Source organism: Rana temporaria, chromosome 12 (genome assembly GCF_905171775.1).
Source record: "Rana temporaria chromosome 12, aRanTem1.1, whole genome shotgun sequence".
NCBI lineage: Eukaryota > Metazoa > Chordata > Amphibia > Anura > Ranidae > Rana > Rana temporaria.
In genome coordinates, this window is record NC_053500.1 from 123,924,851 (window position 1) to 123,943,211 (window position 18,361).

Below are 18,361 nucleotides of genomic sequence, written 5' to 3' on the forward strand. Positions count from 1 at the left end.
AGGCTTCCCAAACGGGCGCTGTAACGGTCACCACCGTTTACGATATTGCCATTCCATCGCCCCATGACAGCTTATCCGACAATCTACAATGCAGCAGACACGATTCATCTCATTTCCCCAGAATAAACGAGACATACGCTCTGTTCTCTGGTTTCAAAATGTATGAATGAATGAATCTTTAATGGTATCTTAGCTTTCTTATATACAGTACAAGCATGTTACAGTTAATCACAGGGACAAAGAAACTCTCCACCCACACATCACACAATGGGGCTTCAATCACATTATTTTAGATAATGACATTCAGAGGAGTTAATTATCCCCCAGACGTTCCGTCTCCGACAATAAGTGATTCACCTGCATAATACACATTCCTTTACTAAACATAATTGACATGCTAATTCCCTACCCCTGAAAGGAGACATCTGACCTTTAGACTGCTAACTCACAACACCATCACTTACTGTACAGGGCTGCCAGAAAAGTGTCTTGCTCTCTTGGTTTCTTCCCATGTATTGAGAGTCATTTTTGCAGGAATTAGCTTTGTCCATAACAAATAAGCACAGCAGTAGCATAACTGGGCCTGGTTAGGTCAGTTTCTCAGAAACAAATAGCTGGATTCAAGTATCCCGCCGCATCTTTGCGGCGGTGTAGCATATCGTATTTACACTACGCCGCCGTAAGTTAGCTAGGCAAGTACTGTATTCACAAAGTACTTGCCTGCTAAGTTACGGTGGCGTAGCGTAAATGCGGCGGGCGTAAGCACGCCTAATTCAAATTAGACTGAGGGGGCGTGTTTTAAGTTAATGGGGGTGACCTGACGTGATTGAAGTTTTTTACGAACGGCGCATGCGCCGTCCGTGTACATATCCCAGTGTGCATTGCGGCAAAGTACGCCGCAAGGACGTATTGGTTTCGACGTGGACGTAAATTACGTCCAGCGCTATTCACGGACGACTTACGCAAACAACGTAAAATTTTCAAATTTCGACGAGGGAACGACGGCCATACTTAACATTACTAGTCCAGCTATTTCATGGAATAACTTTACGCCTGAAAATGCCTTACGTAAACGGCGATTCTTTACTGCGACGGGCGGACGTACGTTCGTGAATCCGTGTTATCTAGTGATTTACATATTCTACGCCAAACTCAATGAAAGCGCCACCTAGTGGCCAGCCTAAATATTGCACCCTAAGATAGGACGGCGCAAGCCGTCGTATCTTAGATAGGTTTAAGTGTATCTCTGTTTGAGAATACACTTAAACTTAGGACGGCGCAGATTCCGAGTTAGGTCGGCGTATCTACTGATACGCCGGCCTAACTCTTACTGAATCCAGCTAAATATCCTTTTAAAGCTAAACTGGCTTTCCCAATGATCCTCACACACTCTGGGCTAGATTCAGGTAGGGAGCACGTATTTGTGTGCGGGCGTAGCGTATCCTATTTACGCTACGCCTCCGCAACTTTGACAGGCAAGTGCAGTATTCATAAAGCACTTGCTCCGTAAGTTGCCGCGGCGTAGCATAAATTGTCCGGCGTAAGCCCGCCTAATTCAAATGTGGAAGATATGGGAGTGTTTTATGTAAATTTATTGTGACCCCACGTAAATTACGCTTTTTCCGAACGGCGCATGCGCCGTCCGTTAAGTATCCCAGTGCGCATGCTCCAAATTAACCCGCAAATAGTCAATTGCTTTCGACGTGAACGTAAATTACGCACAGCCCTATTCGCGAACGACTTATGCAAACGACGTAAAACGTGAAAAATTTGACGCGGCCCCGACATCCATATTTAACATTGGCTGCGCCTCCTATAGCAGGGGTAACTATACGCCTGAAAACGGTTTACATAAACGGCGTATCTTTACTGCGACGGCCGGGCGTACGTTCGTGAATAGGCGTATATCGCTGATTTACATATTCTAGGCGTAAATCAGCGTACACGCCCCTAGCGGCCAGCGTAAATATGCAGTTAAGATACGACGGCATAGGAGACTTACGCCAGTCGTATCTTAGCAACATTTAAGCGTATCTCAGTTTGAGCATACGCTTAAAGTTGCGACGGTGCGGATTCGGACTTACGACGGCGTATCTACTGATACGCCCGTCGTAAGTCTTTCTGAATCCGGGCCTGTGTATTTTTTTTAATGAATATGGGGGTTTACATTATCTCATTACACATGCAGGTAATGCGTCTCGATTTGCAGAGCTACATAATGGTTTTGCTTTTCAGCTTCTTCTTACAATGGAAATCTATGGCAATTATTCATGAAGCTAATGTACAACCGCACTTAAAGCACCCTAAAGTCAACATCATCTCAGTCAATAATACCACATGCCATTTTTACGTGTCTTGAGTGCGATTTAGCATGACATTTGTTGTAAACCTTCTACCCACTGATCAGGTGATACATAGAGATGAAACAAATCGTCTTACATAAGTTGTATCTGTTTATCTGCAGCCTTCTTTCTTCTATTGCCTCCTAAAGTATACATTTTGCACAACATTTCTGAACTCCAGCAGACACAGGGCGAGGATCTGATGTCACACACTGCACAGCATAGAGCAGGGAACCAAGTGTAATCTGAAACCTGAGTGGACACCCCCACTACACAGTCTCATAGAGACATATACACAGCTGAGGCTGTTAATCATCTGTTCTGTGCTGGAGGGGGCGCACCCCTACAACCACTGGGCCAGGGTTGTTGGGAAGAGTCCCTTGCCCTCAGCAAAATGGGGACAAGAGACTTTATCAGAGGGGGCACCCCCCAGCAAAGCATGTTGAGGGCATGTTACTGGGTATGGATCACCTGGGCAAAGTAATGCTCTGGGACCCCTACAATGGAGAACATTTGGGGGCATCATGCCAGCTGCCCTGGGGAAAGTTCAGGGGGCCCCCCATGCAGCTGGGGCCCCTGGACAGTGCCCAGGTGTGCCCTCACTTTAAGACAGCCATGATGGATCAGGAGGGGGCCACTAGCTTGCCCCCCCGCCCCTTTCCAGGCCTGCCAAGCTGCATGCTCAAGTAAGGGTCTGGTATGGATTTTGGGGGATTCCCCCCCAAAATCCATACCAGACTGACGAGCCTGCTTTTGTTTTACATTCTGTCAGTGGGGAATCTTCCTGCACTCAGGTAACTGCCTGCCCATACGAGGTATGGGCAGACAGCTATCCTGAGGGTCTACAGAAGCCTGAGTCTGCCGTGGGTGCAATGCTCCTTAGAAAAAATTTAAATAAATGAACATTTTTTTTACCTGCAAAAAAATTTGCATTTATCTTATTTTTTTTAAAAGGTGAACTTATCTTTTAAGGACGCTGGCGGGTGCCGCTCCTTAACAACCAGCTATTCCCTGGTTGTTAAGGACGCTAACGGATGCCGGCTCCCTAAAACCTGCAGCCCTGAGCTGAACTGTCACATTAAACAATGGTAGGACAACCACTGCTAAATGATTCAGTTTCCACTGCAGCCGGTCTGCAATCAAATGCCATGCAAAAGCATACATTAACCACTTAAGGACCGCCTAACGCCGATATACGTCGGCAGAATGGCACGGCTGGGCACAATCACGTACCTGTATGTGATTGTATAATGCCCAGCCGCGACCCGGTCCGAAGCTCTGTGACCGCTGCTGCGGGACTCGCGGACCCGATCGCTGCTGGAGTCCCGCAATCGGTCCCCGGAGCTGAAGAACGGGGAGAGCTGTATGTAAACAGGGAATATAGGGAATCACAATCGATGACGTCACACCTACAGCCACACCCCCTACAGTTAGAAACACAAATGAGGTCACACATAACCCCATCAGCGCCCCCTAGTGGTTAACTCCCAAACTGCAATTGTCATTTTCACAGTAAACATTGCATTTTAAATGCATTTTTTGCTGGGAAAATGACAATGGTCTCAAAAATGTGTCAAAATTGTCCGAAGTGTCCGCCATAATGTCGCAGTCACGAAAAAAATCGTTGATCGCCGCCATTAGTAGTAAAAAAAAAAAAGAATTAATAAAAATGCAATAAAACTATCCCCTATTTTGTAAACGCTATAAATTTTGCGCAAACCAATCAATAAACGCTTATTGCGATTTTTTTTACCAAAAATAGGTAGAAGAATACATATCGGCCTAAACTGAGGAAAAAAAAATGTTTTTTATATATTTTTGGGGGATATTTATTATAGCAACAAGTAAAAAATATTGAATTTTTTTCAAAATTGTCGCTCTATTTTTGTTTATAGCGCAAAAAATAAAAACCGCAGAGGTGATCAAATACCACAAGTAAAAAATATTGAATTTTTTTCAAAATTGTCGCTCTATTTTTGTTTATAGCGCAAAAAATAAAAACCGCAGAGGTGATCAAATACCACCTATACATATATGCGCTATAAACAAAAAACAAACAAACAAACAAAAAACAAAAAAGAAAGCTCTATTTGTGGGAAAAAAAGGACACCAATTTTGTTTGGGAGCCACGTTAGTTAAAGTGACGCAGTGCCAAATCGCAAAAAAAGGACCTGGTCCTTTAGCTGCCTAAAGGTCCGGGTCTTAAGTGGTTAAAAAACGCAAAATATTTTTTTTTAACTCCATGCAGTATTTAAACATATGTTTTTTTAGTTAAATACCGCATGAGTTATTTTAACTAAAATATTCATGTGTTTTTTTTAGCTCTTAGTGAATTAACCCCATTAGCATCTACTGCCTTCTAAACGTCAGTAGAAAAAGTTTGGTTTATTAGTCCTCGATTTGGCATGTGATTTGACATGTCAAATCAGTGGCTATTTCCGGCAATGGCACCGTCTGAATCGTTGCCGGCCAGGACCGATTCCCAAAAGCAGTTCCTGTACTACTTTTGGTGACTTCAGGGGGCAATTTGAATAGACAGTAAAATCGCCCCCGAAGTCGGACTGCATTGCCGGTTTGAAACTGTGCGAGTTCAGATGAATTTGTACAATTTCTAACCCACAGCAATGTGAACCTGGGCTAAAGGGAGGGATTATCCAATGTTTTAATATGTGTACTTTGTATATGAATGGCAGTATTATTTAAGTGTTGTCTTCCCTTACGTGAATAACAGAGTGAAGAGATGTTTGATTCAGAAGACAGAACAACGCCCTCCCACACTCAACGATCGCCACAAAAAGTGAATAGGAAACCGAAGAATGCACTCTGCAGGGTGACGCTTCTGGACTCCAACCACTATGAGTGTGAGGTGGAGGTAAGAACTATGGAAGGATGCATTAAAGCGCCAAAAAAAATATATATATATTAAAAGTCAGCAGCTACAAATACTGCAGCTGCTGACTTTTAATGTAAGGACACTTACCTGTCCTGGGTGCCCGCGATGTCGGGTCCTGAAGCCGGTTTGTCTCTCGGCTCTCGGGTGCTGCCGCCGCCATCTTCGGCAAGGGAATTACTTCCTGGTTCCCTACTGCGCATATGCGAATCGCGATCCCATTGGTCCCTGCTGTCTTCTGGGACCTGTCTGTCTCCTAGAAGACAGTGGGGGGGGGGGGACAACGTAGGCGCTGGACGTGGCGTAGGTCACCGAGGTGATCTATACCCGGAAATGGGAGCAAATACCTGTATTATCCCTCCTCCCCCCTGAAAGGTGCCAAATTTTACACTGGAGGGGGGAAGGATTCCAAAAAGTGGAAGTTCCATTTTTGGGTGGAACTACTCTTTAACACAGGTATATGCAACATATGGAGAGGAAATGGGAATTTTTCATTGCAATACACTTTCATTGCCAATGTAGAGAATCACTAACATCAAAGCACTAAAATAGGAATTACAAAGAAATTATAAGTACCGTATTTGCCGGCGTATAAGACGACCCCCTATTTTTCCCAGAAAAATTTTGGTTTTGGGATATACTCGCCATATAAGACGACCCCCTTCCTACTAGTCTTTCTGGAAGCTGAGGGGTAGCCAGAACCGCTGACAGAAACAAACGCTGACAGGAACAACCGCTGACAGAAACAGGCTTTTTTCAAATCTCACTGTGCCATTCCATTACATGCCTCCACTGTGCCATCACTTGCCTCCACTGTGCCATCACTTTCCCCCACTGTGCCATCATTTGCCCCCACTGTGCCATCATTTGCCCCCACTGTGCCATCATTTGCCCCCACTGTGCCATCACTTGCCCCCACTGTGCCATCACTTGCCCCCACTGGCACAGTTGGCACAGTGGCGACAATTGATGGCATGGCACAGTGGTGCGAATTGATGGCACAGTGGCTGCGTTTGATGGCATGGCATAGTGACTGCATTTGATGGCATGGCACAGTGGTGCGAATTGATGGCACAGTGGCTGCGTTTGATGGCATGGAACAGTGGTGACAATTGATGTCACAGCCGCTGGCTCTCATAGGCACTTCCGTACAGCCAACCAGCTGCCGTTATTCAGATGGTCGGCGCTCATGTCCGGCCATCTGAATAGAACATCGGCAGCGGCGACAATAACATAGATTCCTGCAATGCATTAATCTATGTTATTAGACTCAGTGGCGGTGAGAACCAGAGGGGGCGGCGCTCCAGCGCCCTCTATGGACGAACCGCCACTGTAGAGGATTTACAGGAGACTGGTACTAGGTCCAATTCAAATATTTAAAGATGAAGTTTCGTTTTTTTTTGCATAGTCACATTGGTTTGGCTTTGTCCAGTGTAAGTACGCATGTGCACACCTGGTCAATTTCTGTGGAATCTGGAAATCACTTTAGTAGGTGATCATTACTAGATTCTGGGTTCTGATTTCTCACTTGCTTCTGCGTTTCCGATTTCTCAGTGAATATAAGGATTCCTCTGACTAGACAAGGTGGAAAGGCAGGGGTGGTCACGTCACATTCTCCATTCTGTCCAATGTGAATATGCTTTGCATTCATTGAGGAAATGCAAAGTCCTTTTTAAATGGCACCTGCAATGAGTGAGAGCCTCTCTGTGTTCACAGTACAGTAGGGCAGCCATCTGACACGGGATTAAGAAGCTAGCTGATCATTGTAGTAGCAGTACCTACTACAGTGATTTCCAGCTTCCACAGGGATTGGTTGGACTGATGCAAATAGAGAGCCATACCTAAACTTCAGCTTTAAACTACAGTTGAACCTCGGATTACGAGCATAATCAGTTCCAGGAGTATGCTCGTAATCCAAAGTACTTGCATATCAAAGCGAGTTTTCCCATTGAAATCAATTGAAACTAAAATAATTTGTTCCGCATTGACTTCAATGGGATGCAATACCAAATGCGGCCAGAGGTGGGGGGCACCAGAGAGTGCCGAACAGGCCGAGGACACTTCGGCTTGTTTCCTGTGCCCCCGTATCTCAGGCCAAATGAGGTACTGCAGGCCAATGTTCGGCTTTTCTCGGCTTCTGCGCCCCCGTACCTCAGGCCAAATGAGGTACTGCAGGCCTATTTAGCTTGAATTCTGCTCGTCTTGTAAATCAACACCCGCAAACCGAGTCAGAATTAAAAAAAAAAAAAAGTTGCTCGCAAATCAAAAAGCTCTCAAACCAAGTTACTCTTAAACCGAGGTTCCACTGTAGTTGCATTTTATGGAATAAAAATAAATGCATTACCTAGTGTAGTATAGTTTAGGTTGAATTTCAGAGAAACCACCATCGCAATTACAGCATTACTGACCATTCCCCTTTCAGAAGACTGACTATGTGGTAATGTATATGACCTAACTTTCGTTTCCTGACTTTTCTGTGTTACAGAAACATGCGCGGGGCCAGGTCCTGTTTGATACTGTCTGTGGACACCTCAACCTCTTGGAGAAGGACTATTTTGGGTTGACATTCTGTGACACTGACAGCCAGAAGGTGAAGCAGCCGCTCTCATACTTGGTTTGCCGTTATGCTTTTACTGCCCATTTTGTTGATTTTAGGACCTCTCATTTGTAGAAATGTTGCAAATCTAAGGTTTATCCATGCAGATAATCCCAGAATTAATCCATCTACATCATGTATGAAGATTTTTAATAGAGTCATCAATCTGGCCATCAACATTCCTTTCATTGTAAGGCTGTTTATATCAAGATAACACGCTTCTATTGATAACCACATGGCATGGAAGTAACACCAAAGTGCAAGTAGCTTTGCCACTCTTCTGCCCTAAACTTGTCACTTTCGTCTTTCAGAATTGGCTGGATCCTTCCAAAGAGATAAAAAAACAGATCAGAAGTGAGTGTGGAAAATTGTCTCTGTCTACATCTTTGTTTCTTTTTGGTCATTCATTTTCTTTTTCTCTATCAGTCCCATTAACATTTTTAATGAGGTGATAGAAAGTTTTACATTTTACAAATTCAAATGGGGTTTATTCAAGGGAATGTAAAGCAAAACCTCCACTGATATCATTGTTCATGTTGCCTTCTGTCTTAATAAACCTTCTTTTCTTGCCTTCCTTCCTTCCTCTCTTTCCTTCTCTTCCAGTATCCCTTTCTCTCTCTCTTCTTTCTTTACCTTCATGTTCTCATATTCTCTTCCTACCTCCCTTTTCTCCCTTCTCTGCCTTCCTTTTCTCCCTTCAATTCATTCCAGTGGCGGCTGGTGCTCAACATTTTGGGGGGTGCGGCCAACAAACCGCGGGATGGACGGGAAGGCAGCGATCGTACAGGAAGGCTCTTCGCTCCAGCTTGCACAGGCTTTGCTTCTCCTCCTGGCTGAACAGGAAGTGGGCACTAAGACCCGATTGGCCGGGAGTTCTAAGACTCGCTGGGCAATCAGGTTTCAGGACCGCTTCTTGATTCGCCGGGAGAAGAAGCAGGAAGACATTAGCAAATATTAATTCACTAATGTCTCACAACTGAGTGGGCTCAGGGCGCAGTGCTCTGCGCCCCGTGCCCACCCGTTTTTTAGGCCAATTAGAGCCTTAAGCTTTAATCATGTGCTTCAAAAAATTGAAATCCATGCATCCAGCGCCCTCTATGTAGATTAGGAGCCGGCCCATGGATTAGGGGGGCAGCGCTCCCCCAATGGAGTGGCCTATTTGTTTACTGCCTTCTTTTTCTCCCTCTCATTGCTTTTCATTCCTCAACTTCTTATCTCGATTTCAGCATTCTTCTTTCACTTCCATTTTTCATGTTTCCTTTCTGCCTCCATAATCTTTCTTTAGGGGTTGATTTACTAAAGGCAAATAGACTGTGCAATTGCTCCAGAGCTTAGTAAATAAGCGGAAGCTTTGCTGACTTCCATCATCCAATCATGTTCAAGCAAAAATGCTGTTTGTATTTTCTTTGCATGTGATTGGGTACGTGATTGCAAAGTGAAGCTTTACCTAATTTTCTAAGCTCTGGAGTAACTGCACTTTGAAAAGTGCACAGCCTATTTGTTTTTAGTAAATCAACCCCTAATTATCTCTCCCCATTCATCTCCCCCTTCCCTTTTTGTCTTTGCCTGCTTTTTTTCCTGCCCCTTACATCTTTTTTTGTCCTCTCCTTCCCTTACCATCTCTTTCCATTGACCTTCCCCATTTATTTTCTGTCCTACTCTCTTTTCGGCCTTTTCCTCCTTCACTGCATTTCTTCTTATCCATTTTGTTCCTTCTGGTGGTTATGACTAAGCAGTGCCGGCCCAAGACATTGTGCTGCCTGGGACCAAGAATGAAATGCTGCCCCCCCCCCCCAGAAAAAAAATCACGCCAACCAAAAGGCCCCCACATTCATTATTTTATATCATGATAACTAAAGGGGACCTGTCATGGCTCTATACATGTATAAAGGAGTATAAAGAGGACCTGTCATTGCTCTATACATGTATAGGAATATAAAGAGGACCTGTCATGGCTCTATACATGTATAGGAGTATAAAGAGGACCTGTCATGGCTCTATACATGTATATAGAGGACCTGTCATTACACTTTACATGTAAAGGAATATCAAGAGGACCTGTCATGGCTCTATAAATGTATATAGGACTATAAAGAGTACTTGACATGGCTCTATACATGTATAAAGGAGTATAAAGAGAACCTGTCATGGCTCTATACATGTATAAAGAAGTATAAAGAGGACCTGTCATGGCTCTATATGTGTATATAGAGGACCTGTCGAGACTCTTTACATGTAAAGGAATATAAAGAGGACCTGCCATGGCTCTATAAATGTATATAGGAGTATAAAGAGGACCTGTCATGGCTCTATAAATGTATATAGGAGTATAAAGAGGACCTGTCATGGCTCTATAAATGTATATAGGAGTATAAAGAGGACCTGTCATGGCTCTATACATGTATAAAGGAGTATAACAAGGGCCTGTCATGGCTCTATAGATGTATAAAGAGGGCCTGTCATGGCTCTATACATGCATATAGGCGTATAAAAGGACCTGCCATGGCTCTATACATGTATCCAGGAGTATAAAGGGACCTGTGAATTGCCGGCGGCCACAATGTCTTTTGCGCAAACTAATCAATGTACGCTAATTGTGTTTTTTTTTTTGGTACCAAAAATATGTAGAAGAATACATATTGGCCTTAACTGAAGAAAATCTTTAATTTTTCTAAATTTTGGGGATATTTATTATAGCAAAAAGTTAAAAAATATATATATTTATAGCACAAAAAATAAAAACCGCAGAGGTGATCAAATATCACCAAAAGAAAGCTCTATTTGTGGGAAAAAAAGGACATCAATTTTATTTGGGTAGCGGAGCTGGCGGAACGGGCTGGTGGGCATCAGTATGCTGCCCCCCTAAAAGTGCTGCCTGGTACCCATGGTACCACCCGGTCCCATCATAGGGCCGGCCCTGTGACTAAGGCCTTATAGGCTGAAACGCGTCAACCTTTCCTATTTGCGTTTGTCTACTGTGACTTGTCAATAAATACGTCAATTGTTTAAGAGCAACGACCGTATCATCTTTTCCTCATTTTGTTCCTTCTCTATCCCTTCACTTCCTTTTCTGCCTTCTCTCCTCTCCACCCTTCTTTCCAATAACCATTTTCTGCCTAATCATTTCAGTCTTGTCTCTCTATCTCCTCAGGTAGCCCCTGGTCATTTGGTTTCACAGTGAAATTTTACCCTCCTGACCCAGCGCAGCTCACAGAGGACATTACAAGGTATGAGGAACATAGTGATATGACTGTAATATGACGGGGTGTACTTTTGGACTAGTCACTGCCCCCCCACCAGAACGCACTAAATAGCGCTCCCACCCTTGGCTGCCAGCGCTGATCATATTTGAGTTGAATGCTGGTTTTCCAGGATGCCCGTTCGACAGAAGGCGGTCGTTGGACCGGCTTCAGTAGAACAGACAGCTGTACACATTGGCCAAAATGTCATTTCAGCCCGTGTATACAAGGCTTTAGACTTGCTGGCCATCATAAAACTGGGAGCGATTCTGAAACAATAAAAGTACTTGTCAAAAAGAATAGCTTTTTTTTCATCATTTCAATTTAAGTAAAAAAATGAAAATTTTAAATAAATTAAATAGAGCATCGCTATAAAGCCTTTTGGGCCGGCCATGCCATTCAGCAGGAACTGGCCAACTGTTATTGGGCAGGCTGAATGTACCAATTTGATTGATCAACTTGGGTACCATCAGCCTGCCAGATTCTCTTGTGATTATCGCTACCGGCTGCTATAGCCACTAGCGATAATCACTGTCTTATCCCAGTGGAGACAGCTTCTCCTGCCCTCCCCGTCGGGTTAAGACAATAGCCAAGCAGGAGGTATTTCCGTATCAGCACTGTCTGTTGCTCCGTGTATGGCCGACCTAACAGTGGCTTTTTGCAGAAGATAATTAGAGATAGGATGGGGATTGTACAATGGAAGTGAGATGATGTAAACTGATTACATTTAAATGTATGGTTCTTTTTCTAATGGCGTTATTCTGTACACCCCAGGTATTATCTGTGCCTGCAGCTGCGTGCTGACATCATCAGTGGGCGTCTGCCATGTTCCTTTGTTACACATGCCCTACTGGGGTCATATACCGTACAGGCTGAGCTTGGTGATTATGACCCTGAGGAGCATCATGAGAATTACGTGAGTGAGCTCCGGTTCTCACCCAATCAGACGAGGGAGCTGGAGGAGAGAGTGATGGAGCTGCACAAGACATACAGGTAAGATTAGAAGGGTTGGGTTTCTGATGAGCAGTCTGCAATGTTGGACTGAAAGCGCCCACATGCTGGGCTTGGATAAGTCTATGCCAGGCTCTCTATTAGAGCCTGGCATAGCACACTATGTATATCATTTAAAAAAAATGAGCAGTGTAAATAACATTTTTTTTTCAGCTGTCTTTAGGCCAGTCACATGACTTGCGGCTGCTTTCCTGCTCCGATGCATTGCTTCTGCGTTAGGAGCCGTAAACTCCCTCTGATGCCAACCATGAAGATCGCGTGGGTGCTCGGCTTCTCCCGCAGAAGCTCTGTCTCGTAGCTGTAAAGCGGCCTCGAGTCACGTGATCGGCCTGAAGACAGCTGAAAATTGGTATTTACACTGCTCGTTTTTTTTTTTTTTTAATGATTTACACAGTGTGGTATGCCAGCCTCTAATAGAGGGGCTGGCAGTGACAATTGTATTTTAATTTTTTTCTATAATAGCGGCGGCGTGGCTGAGCGGCGACAGAGAGAGGGAGATGCCAGGCAGGAAGAATAGGATGAGGGGGGAGAGGAGAAGAGCTAAGAGCAGGGCTGCGTATGATGGAGGGACACACTCTGACCATGGTGGTCATGGCTCAGCAGCCATGATTTTCGTGGTTAGTATAGAGAGGGCATACAGGAAGTGGCAGGTTCAGGGAGGTTTTTTTTAACAGTTTAATGAGGGGCACAAGCATTGTGCTGTTTAATCGGCTTTAAAGTGGTTGTAAACCCTGCAAAAAAAAAACCTGCAAGACAAAGGCATAATGATCTAGTATGCATATATATTACATATATATTTAGCGCAAAAAAAATAATCAAATACCACAAAAAAAAAAGCTCTATTTGTGGGGAAAAAAAGGACATACATTTTATTTGGGTGCAGCGTTGCACGACCGAGCAATTGTCAGTTAAAGTAACGCAGCGCCGTATCGCAAAAAATGGCCTGGTGAGTAAGGGGGTAAATCTTCTGGAGGTCAACTGGTTTAAGCTTTCTAAATGGAGACCAATCAAGGGCAAGCAGGGCAGATAAAAAATGTGAAGTACAGAGTCCTCCCAACATCCCTAACCATTTGATCCCCAACAACAGCCCTCGGACAATGGTACTGATGGTTAAAACAATCAAAAGTGTGGGGTGAGGGTTTGCAAATGAAGGGTTCTACCCTCACTGCTGCCCATATAAGTGCCCCTTATCATCCCTGTAATTGTGGTGGGCCTGATATACATTTTTGTACAGCTACACAGGCAGTATGCCCAAGGCAATCTGCAATCTGTGCCACAGATACCTGAAATAAACATGATGATGACATAAGCGTGTGGGTGCTGTGCAATTTCTGAGAAATAGCAAGCAGAGATCTTTACCCCAGGGGTGCAAAACGACTATTTATCACTGCAACTGAGCATATGGTTATTTAAATGTGAATCAAACATGGCATTGCTGTTTTTATTAATCTGAAAAAGTCACAGGTTCATCAAGTTTAATTCTTTACAAATTTAAGGAGCGTTGGTCCAAAGGAAGATAAATAATTATGGTAAAATCTGCCATCATTGGAAATACATTTTTTTTTTTTTAAATAAATCCTTAGATAATAAAAAATTATTCCCATGTCATTGTTAAATTACAGCTATAAATAATAGTAGATGTTAACATCTATGAATGTTTTCTAGGTGTAGCAACTATAAATTAGGACCCCCTTACTGTACTTCTCCAAGCTGCACACCCCCAACACAGACAGTACACCTTCTATGTTTATGGTGAGATCATTAATGAGAGAGATGCACTGGGAAGTACAAGGCCCAGAGCAGAGATAGTTTTTTCCCTGGGGAGTGGAGAGGAGGGATTACAATATGTAGAAATAAATTATTTAAAGTGCGTTTTAGTGGTTTAATGCTAAAATCTGGGATAAGCAAATATTGTCCAAATAAAAGATGCATATGGTATGTACAACCCCAATTCCAATCTACATAAAAAAGAATGCAATGATTTGTAAATCTCATAATCCCATATTTTATTCACAACAGAATATATAAAACATATCAAATGTTTAAACAGAGAAAACATACCATTTTAAGAAAAAAAATAAGGTCATTTTGAAATTGATTGTAGCAACATGTCTCAAAAAAGTTGGGACAGGGCAACAAAAAGTTGGCAAGGTAAGAAGCACTAACAAAGAAGAGCTGGGAGAAAAAATTTCAGCTAATTAGGTTAATTGGCAACAGGTCAGTAACATGATTGGCTATAAAAAGTGCATCTTATAGAGTCAGAGGCCCGGATTCACAGACACTGGCGCACATTTATGCCGCCGTAGGGTATCTCCTTTACGCTACGCCGACGCAGCGCAGAGAGGCAAGCATGGAATTCACAAAGCACTTCCTCCCAAAACTGCGCTGGGTTTCCAAGGCGTAAGTGGAAGTGGGCGTGAGCCATGCTAATGAGGCGTGACCCCATGCAAATGATGAGCCGAGCGCCAGACAGATACGTATCGCCAACTGCGCATGCACCGTCCTGTGGACGCATCCCAGTGCGCATGCTCACAAATACGTCGGAACAACTGCCTAAAATACGCCGGATCACTGCCTATGGCGTGAACGTAACCTACGCCTAGTCATATTCACGTCCTACGTAAAATACGTTGGCTTGTGTTCCCTGGTGCAGCCCTTTGAATGGATGCTGCTGAGTTACACCTCCTTTGTGGGGCATAACACTGCGTCGGACGGACGTACGTTCGTGAATCGGCGTATCTCCCTCATTTGCATATGTGAATAGAAAATCAATGGGAGCGCCAAATACGTCCAGCGTAAATATACTCTACGCCGGCGTAGGCAAGTTACGTTGGTCGGATGAAGCCTATTTTCAGGCGTATCTTAGTTTCTGAGTCTGGCGCATAGATACGACGGCGCATATTTGCACTTACGCGGCGTATCTTGAGATACGTCGGCGCAAGTGCTTTGTGAATCCGGGCTAGAGTGTCTCAGAAGTAAAGATGGGCAGAGATTCACCAATCCGTGAAAAGCAGCATCTAAAAATTGTGGAAAAATTTCAGAACAATGTTTCTCAATGTAAAATTGCAAAGACTTAATTATCATCATCTACAGTACGAAATATCATCAAAAGATTCGGAGAATCGGGAAAAATCCATGCAAGGGAAAAGGTGGATTCGCAATATTAGGTGCCCATTATCTTGGGCCTTCAGGCGGCACTGCATTAAAAACAGGCATTATTCTTCGATGGATATCACAACATAGGCTCAGATATACTTCCAAAAATCACTTTTCGCTGTGCCATTCAAAAATGCACGGTAAATTTTTATCATGCAAATAAAAGCCATATCCGAACATGATCCAAAAATGACACCCTTTTCTCTGGGCCAAAGCTCATTCAAAATGGTCTGTTGCAAAGTGGAAAACTGTTTTGTGTCAGACAAATCAAAATTTTACATTTTTTTTTGGCAACCATGGGCCCAGTGTCCTCTGGACTTAAGTGAAGAGGGATATCCAGGCTTGTTATCAGTGCTCAGTTCAAAAGCATCTCTGATAGTACACACCCACACCTCATATATATATATATATCTTTTTTTTATTTTTGATTTCACACTTGATGTATAACCGTAAAATCTATTTGCATATTTCTACTACAATAGATACAGCAACAGGTTATTATATTGTGGTGGGATAGAGAGCGTAAATTAATTGTATATTACAACATTGTTACTATTTACTTTAGTTAGGGCTCTTTCACATGGGCGGCCCATTCAGGACCGCCTGCCAGTTTTTTTTGGCGGACCTGAACGGGCGCTCTGTGCTCCTCTATGGAGCCGCGGATGTCAGCGGTGACATGCCCGCTGACATCCGACCCACTCCGATCCGCCAAAGTGTGACGGAAAAAAAAACTACTTTTCCATCCGTCTGGCGGATCGGATCGGGTGAACACGGACAGACGGTCCGTGTTCATCCAATCCCCCCATAGGGGAAAGCGGAGAAAAGACAGGGCGGTCCCTGCACAGTGTGCGGGGACCGCCCTGTCATCTGCCGGCTCAGCGGGGATCAAGCGAAGGTTCACGGGGTGGATCAGTAATGAAAGGGGCCTTACTCTACTTCAAGGATATCAAAACTACGGCCTTCCAGAACTACACGTCCCGTGAGGCATTGTAAAAACACTGACATTCACAGAAATTACTAGGCATGATGGGAATTGTAGTTCCTGAACAACTGGAGGGCCATAGTTTGGAGAACCCTGCGGCTTGTCCTCTTCCTTTAGAAAGTGAAACAAGAATATTAAAACTCCTTGCCATAGCTCTGGATTCACTTTCCCATTAGACTCTTGTGTGTACTTGCCCACCTTCAGGTGTTCCCATCCCCTACCTCGCAGTTTTTATAGTATATAATAAATAAATAAAAATTAAAACATGGAAAATGTCCTCCCTGCCCGACATGGTTTTGGGTCTGTGAGATCATAACAACTCCTATGGCAAGACCTTGACATTCAAATTCTTCAAAGGTTTTCCTTTCTGGAGAGACCATTGGGTTTAGGTCACATTGACCTGGGCTAAAGCTCATAATATCTATGTATGTTTTTTTCAAAACAGGGGAATGACGCCAGCTGAAGCAGAAATACATTTTCTAGAAAATGCCAAAAAACTATCAATGTATGGAGTGGATCTGCACCATGCTAAGGTAAATACCATTAGGAAGACTTGGAAGGGGGAGAGGGGTTGAGACAATCTCAAAGTGTACATGAAACTTAAGCCTCGTACACAGTAGTTTTTTCCCGTTCAAGCCACAAAAAAAAAAAAAAGACAGATCAGGAGGAGCCACTGTACTAACTATTCGATGTTAGTACATGGGTCTCCCCTGCTGTGCTATTGTGTTCTGACAGGGTGACACCCCCCCCCCCGGACATAACTCAGGAGCCAATTGGCAGACCTTTTTCGGTCATACCCCATCGACCGAAGCCAGCCGAATGGTACACGTGGGCTGAATGTCACCTGGTTTCTATTGCACCGGCCGATGCCACCCGACATTCGCCCTGTGTGTACTAGGTTTTAGAATCCGTATATAACTTTAGCTGCCTGGTGATTGGCCGCTAAGGTACTACCTTGTAGGAGGCAGTAGTGCGCCCAAAGCAAAAACATGCTAGGCTTTTCATTGAGCGTTGGTGATCACTTTGTAGAGGAGGGCTAACATATTGTAGAAGTAGGATCCTTATGGTGCAATGTTACTTTAATATACAGTAAAACCTTAGATTGCGAGCATAATTCGTTACAGAAACATGCTTGTAATCCAAAGCACTCGTATATCAAAGCGAATTTCCCCATAAGAAATAATGGAAACTCAAATGATTTGTTCCACAACCATTTATTCAGAGGTCTTTCAGTTTATAGTCCATATAAAAAGATTATAGCAATGTGATAGGTTGTGTAACCATAAAATTTCCATCCACAAATGGAAGCCTCCACAAGAGGATTAGAAGCAAAATCCAGCAGGAGCTCCAGAGTATTAAAGAGAAGAGAGGCGCCTCTAAGGCCGGGTACTAACGAGCAAACATGTACGACGGACCGGTTTCACCGTACATGTCTGCCAGAGGGCTTCTGTACGATGGTTGTACTAACCATCGTACAGAAGTCCGCGCGTAAACATTACGCGGGGCGTGTCCGCGTCGTCGCCGCGATGATGACGCGGCGATGACGCGGCGACGTGGGCGGGCCTGCCATTTAAAGGCTTCCACGCATGCGTCGAAGTCATTAGACGCATGCGAGGGATGGCGGGCGCTCGGACATGTACGGTAGGTCTGTACTGACGACCGTACATGTCCGAGCGGGCAGGATTCCAGCGGACGGTTTTAAAACACGTCCAGGAATATTTGTCTGCTGGGAAAAGGCCCGGCGGGCAAATGTTTGCTGGAATTCGGCCCGCTCGCGCCTACACACGACCGAACATGTATGCTGAAACTGGCCCGCGGACCAGTTTCAGCATACATGTTTAGTCGTGTGTACGGGGCCTTAGTGTAGCAATATGGTTACATTTAATGAAGGTACAACATTTAGCAACTCACATGGTTGATGATTAAAACAGACACATCAAAGTATGCAGGCATCCGGGGTAAAGCTGTCCACATAGACCAGGGGTGCCCAACCTTTTGAAGAGCGAGGGCCACTTAAGCAACTTGGTAACCATTCAAGGGCCACAATGAGCGGAGCGTGCGGATGACAGGTCACGGCTAATCTATTGGCCCTCCGATCTGCCCAGATGAAAGGGGAAAAATTCCCTTCTGTTTTTCGGATTGGAG

At 44.1% G+C, this 18,361-nt stretch overlaps 1 protein-coding gene across 9 annotated transcripts in view; it reads left to right on the top strand.

Annotated features, from left to right (window-relative positions):
• The window catches only part of EPB41L1 (erythrocyte membrane protein band 4.1 like 1), a 165,319-nt gene that overhangs the window by 103,330 nt on the left and 43,628 nt on the right, over positions 1-18,361 (top strand). For all 9 annotated transcript variants that reach the window (XM_040330500.1, XM_040330501.1, XM_040330499.1 and 6 more), the window contains 6 exons: positions 5,074-5,214; positions 7,718-7,822; positions 8,140-8,182; positions 10,980-11,055; positions 11,842-12,060; positions 16,662-16,749. In XM_040330500.1, the coding sequence (XP_040186434.1) occupies positions 5,074-5,214; positions 7,718-7,822; positions 8,140-8,182; positions 10,980-11,055; positions 11,842-12,060; positions 16,662-16,749 (672 nt within the window). The remainder of the gene's footprint in view (positions 1-5,073; positions 5,215-7,717; positions 7,823-8,139; positions 8,183-10,979; positions 11,056-11,841; positions 12,061-16,661; positions 16,750-18,361) is intronic.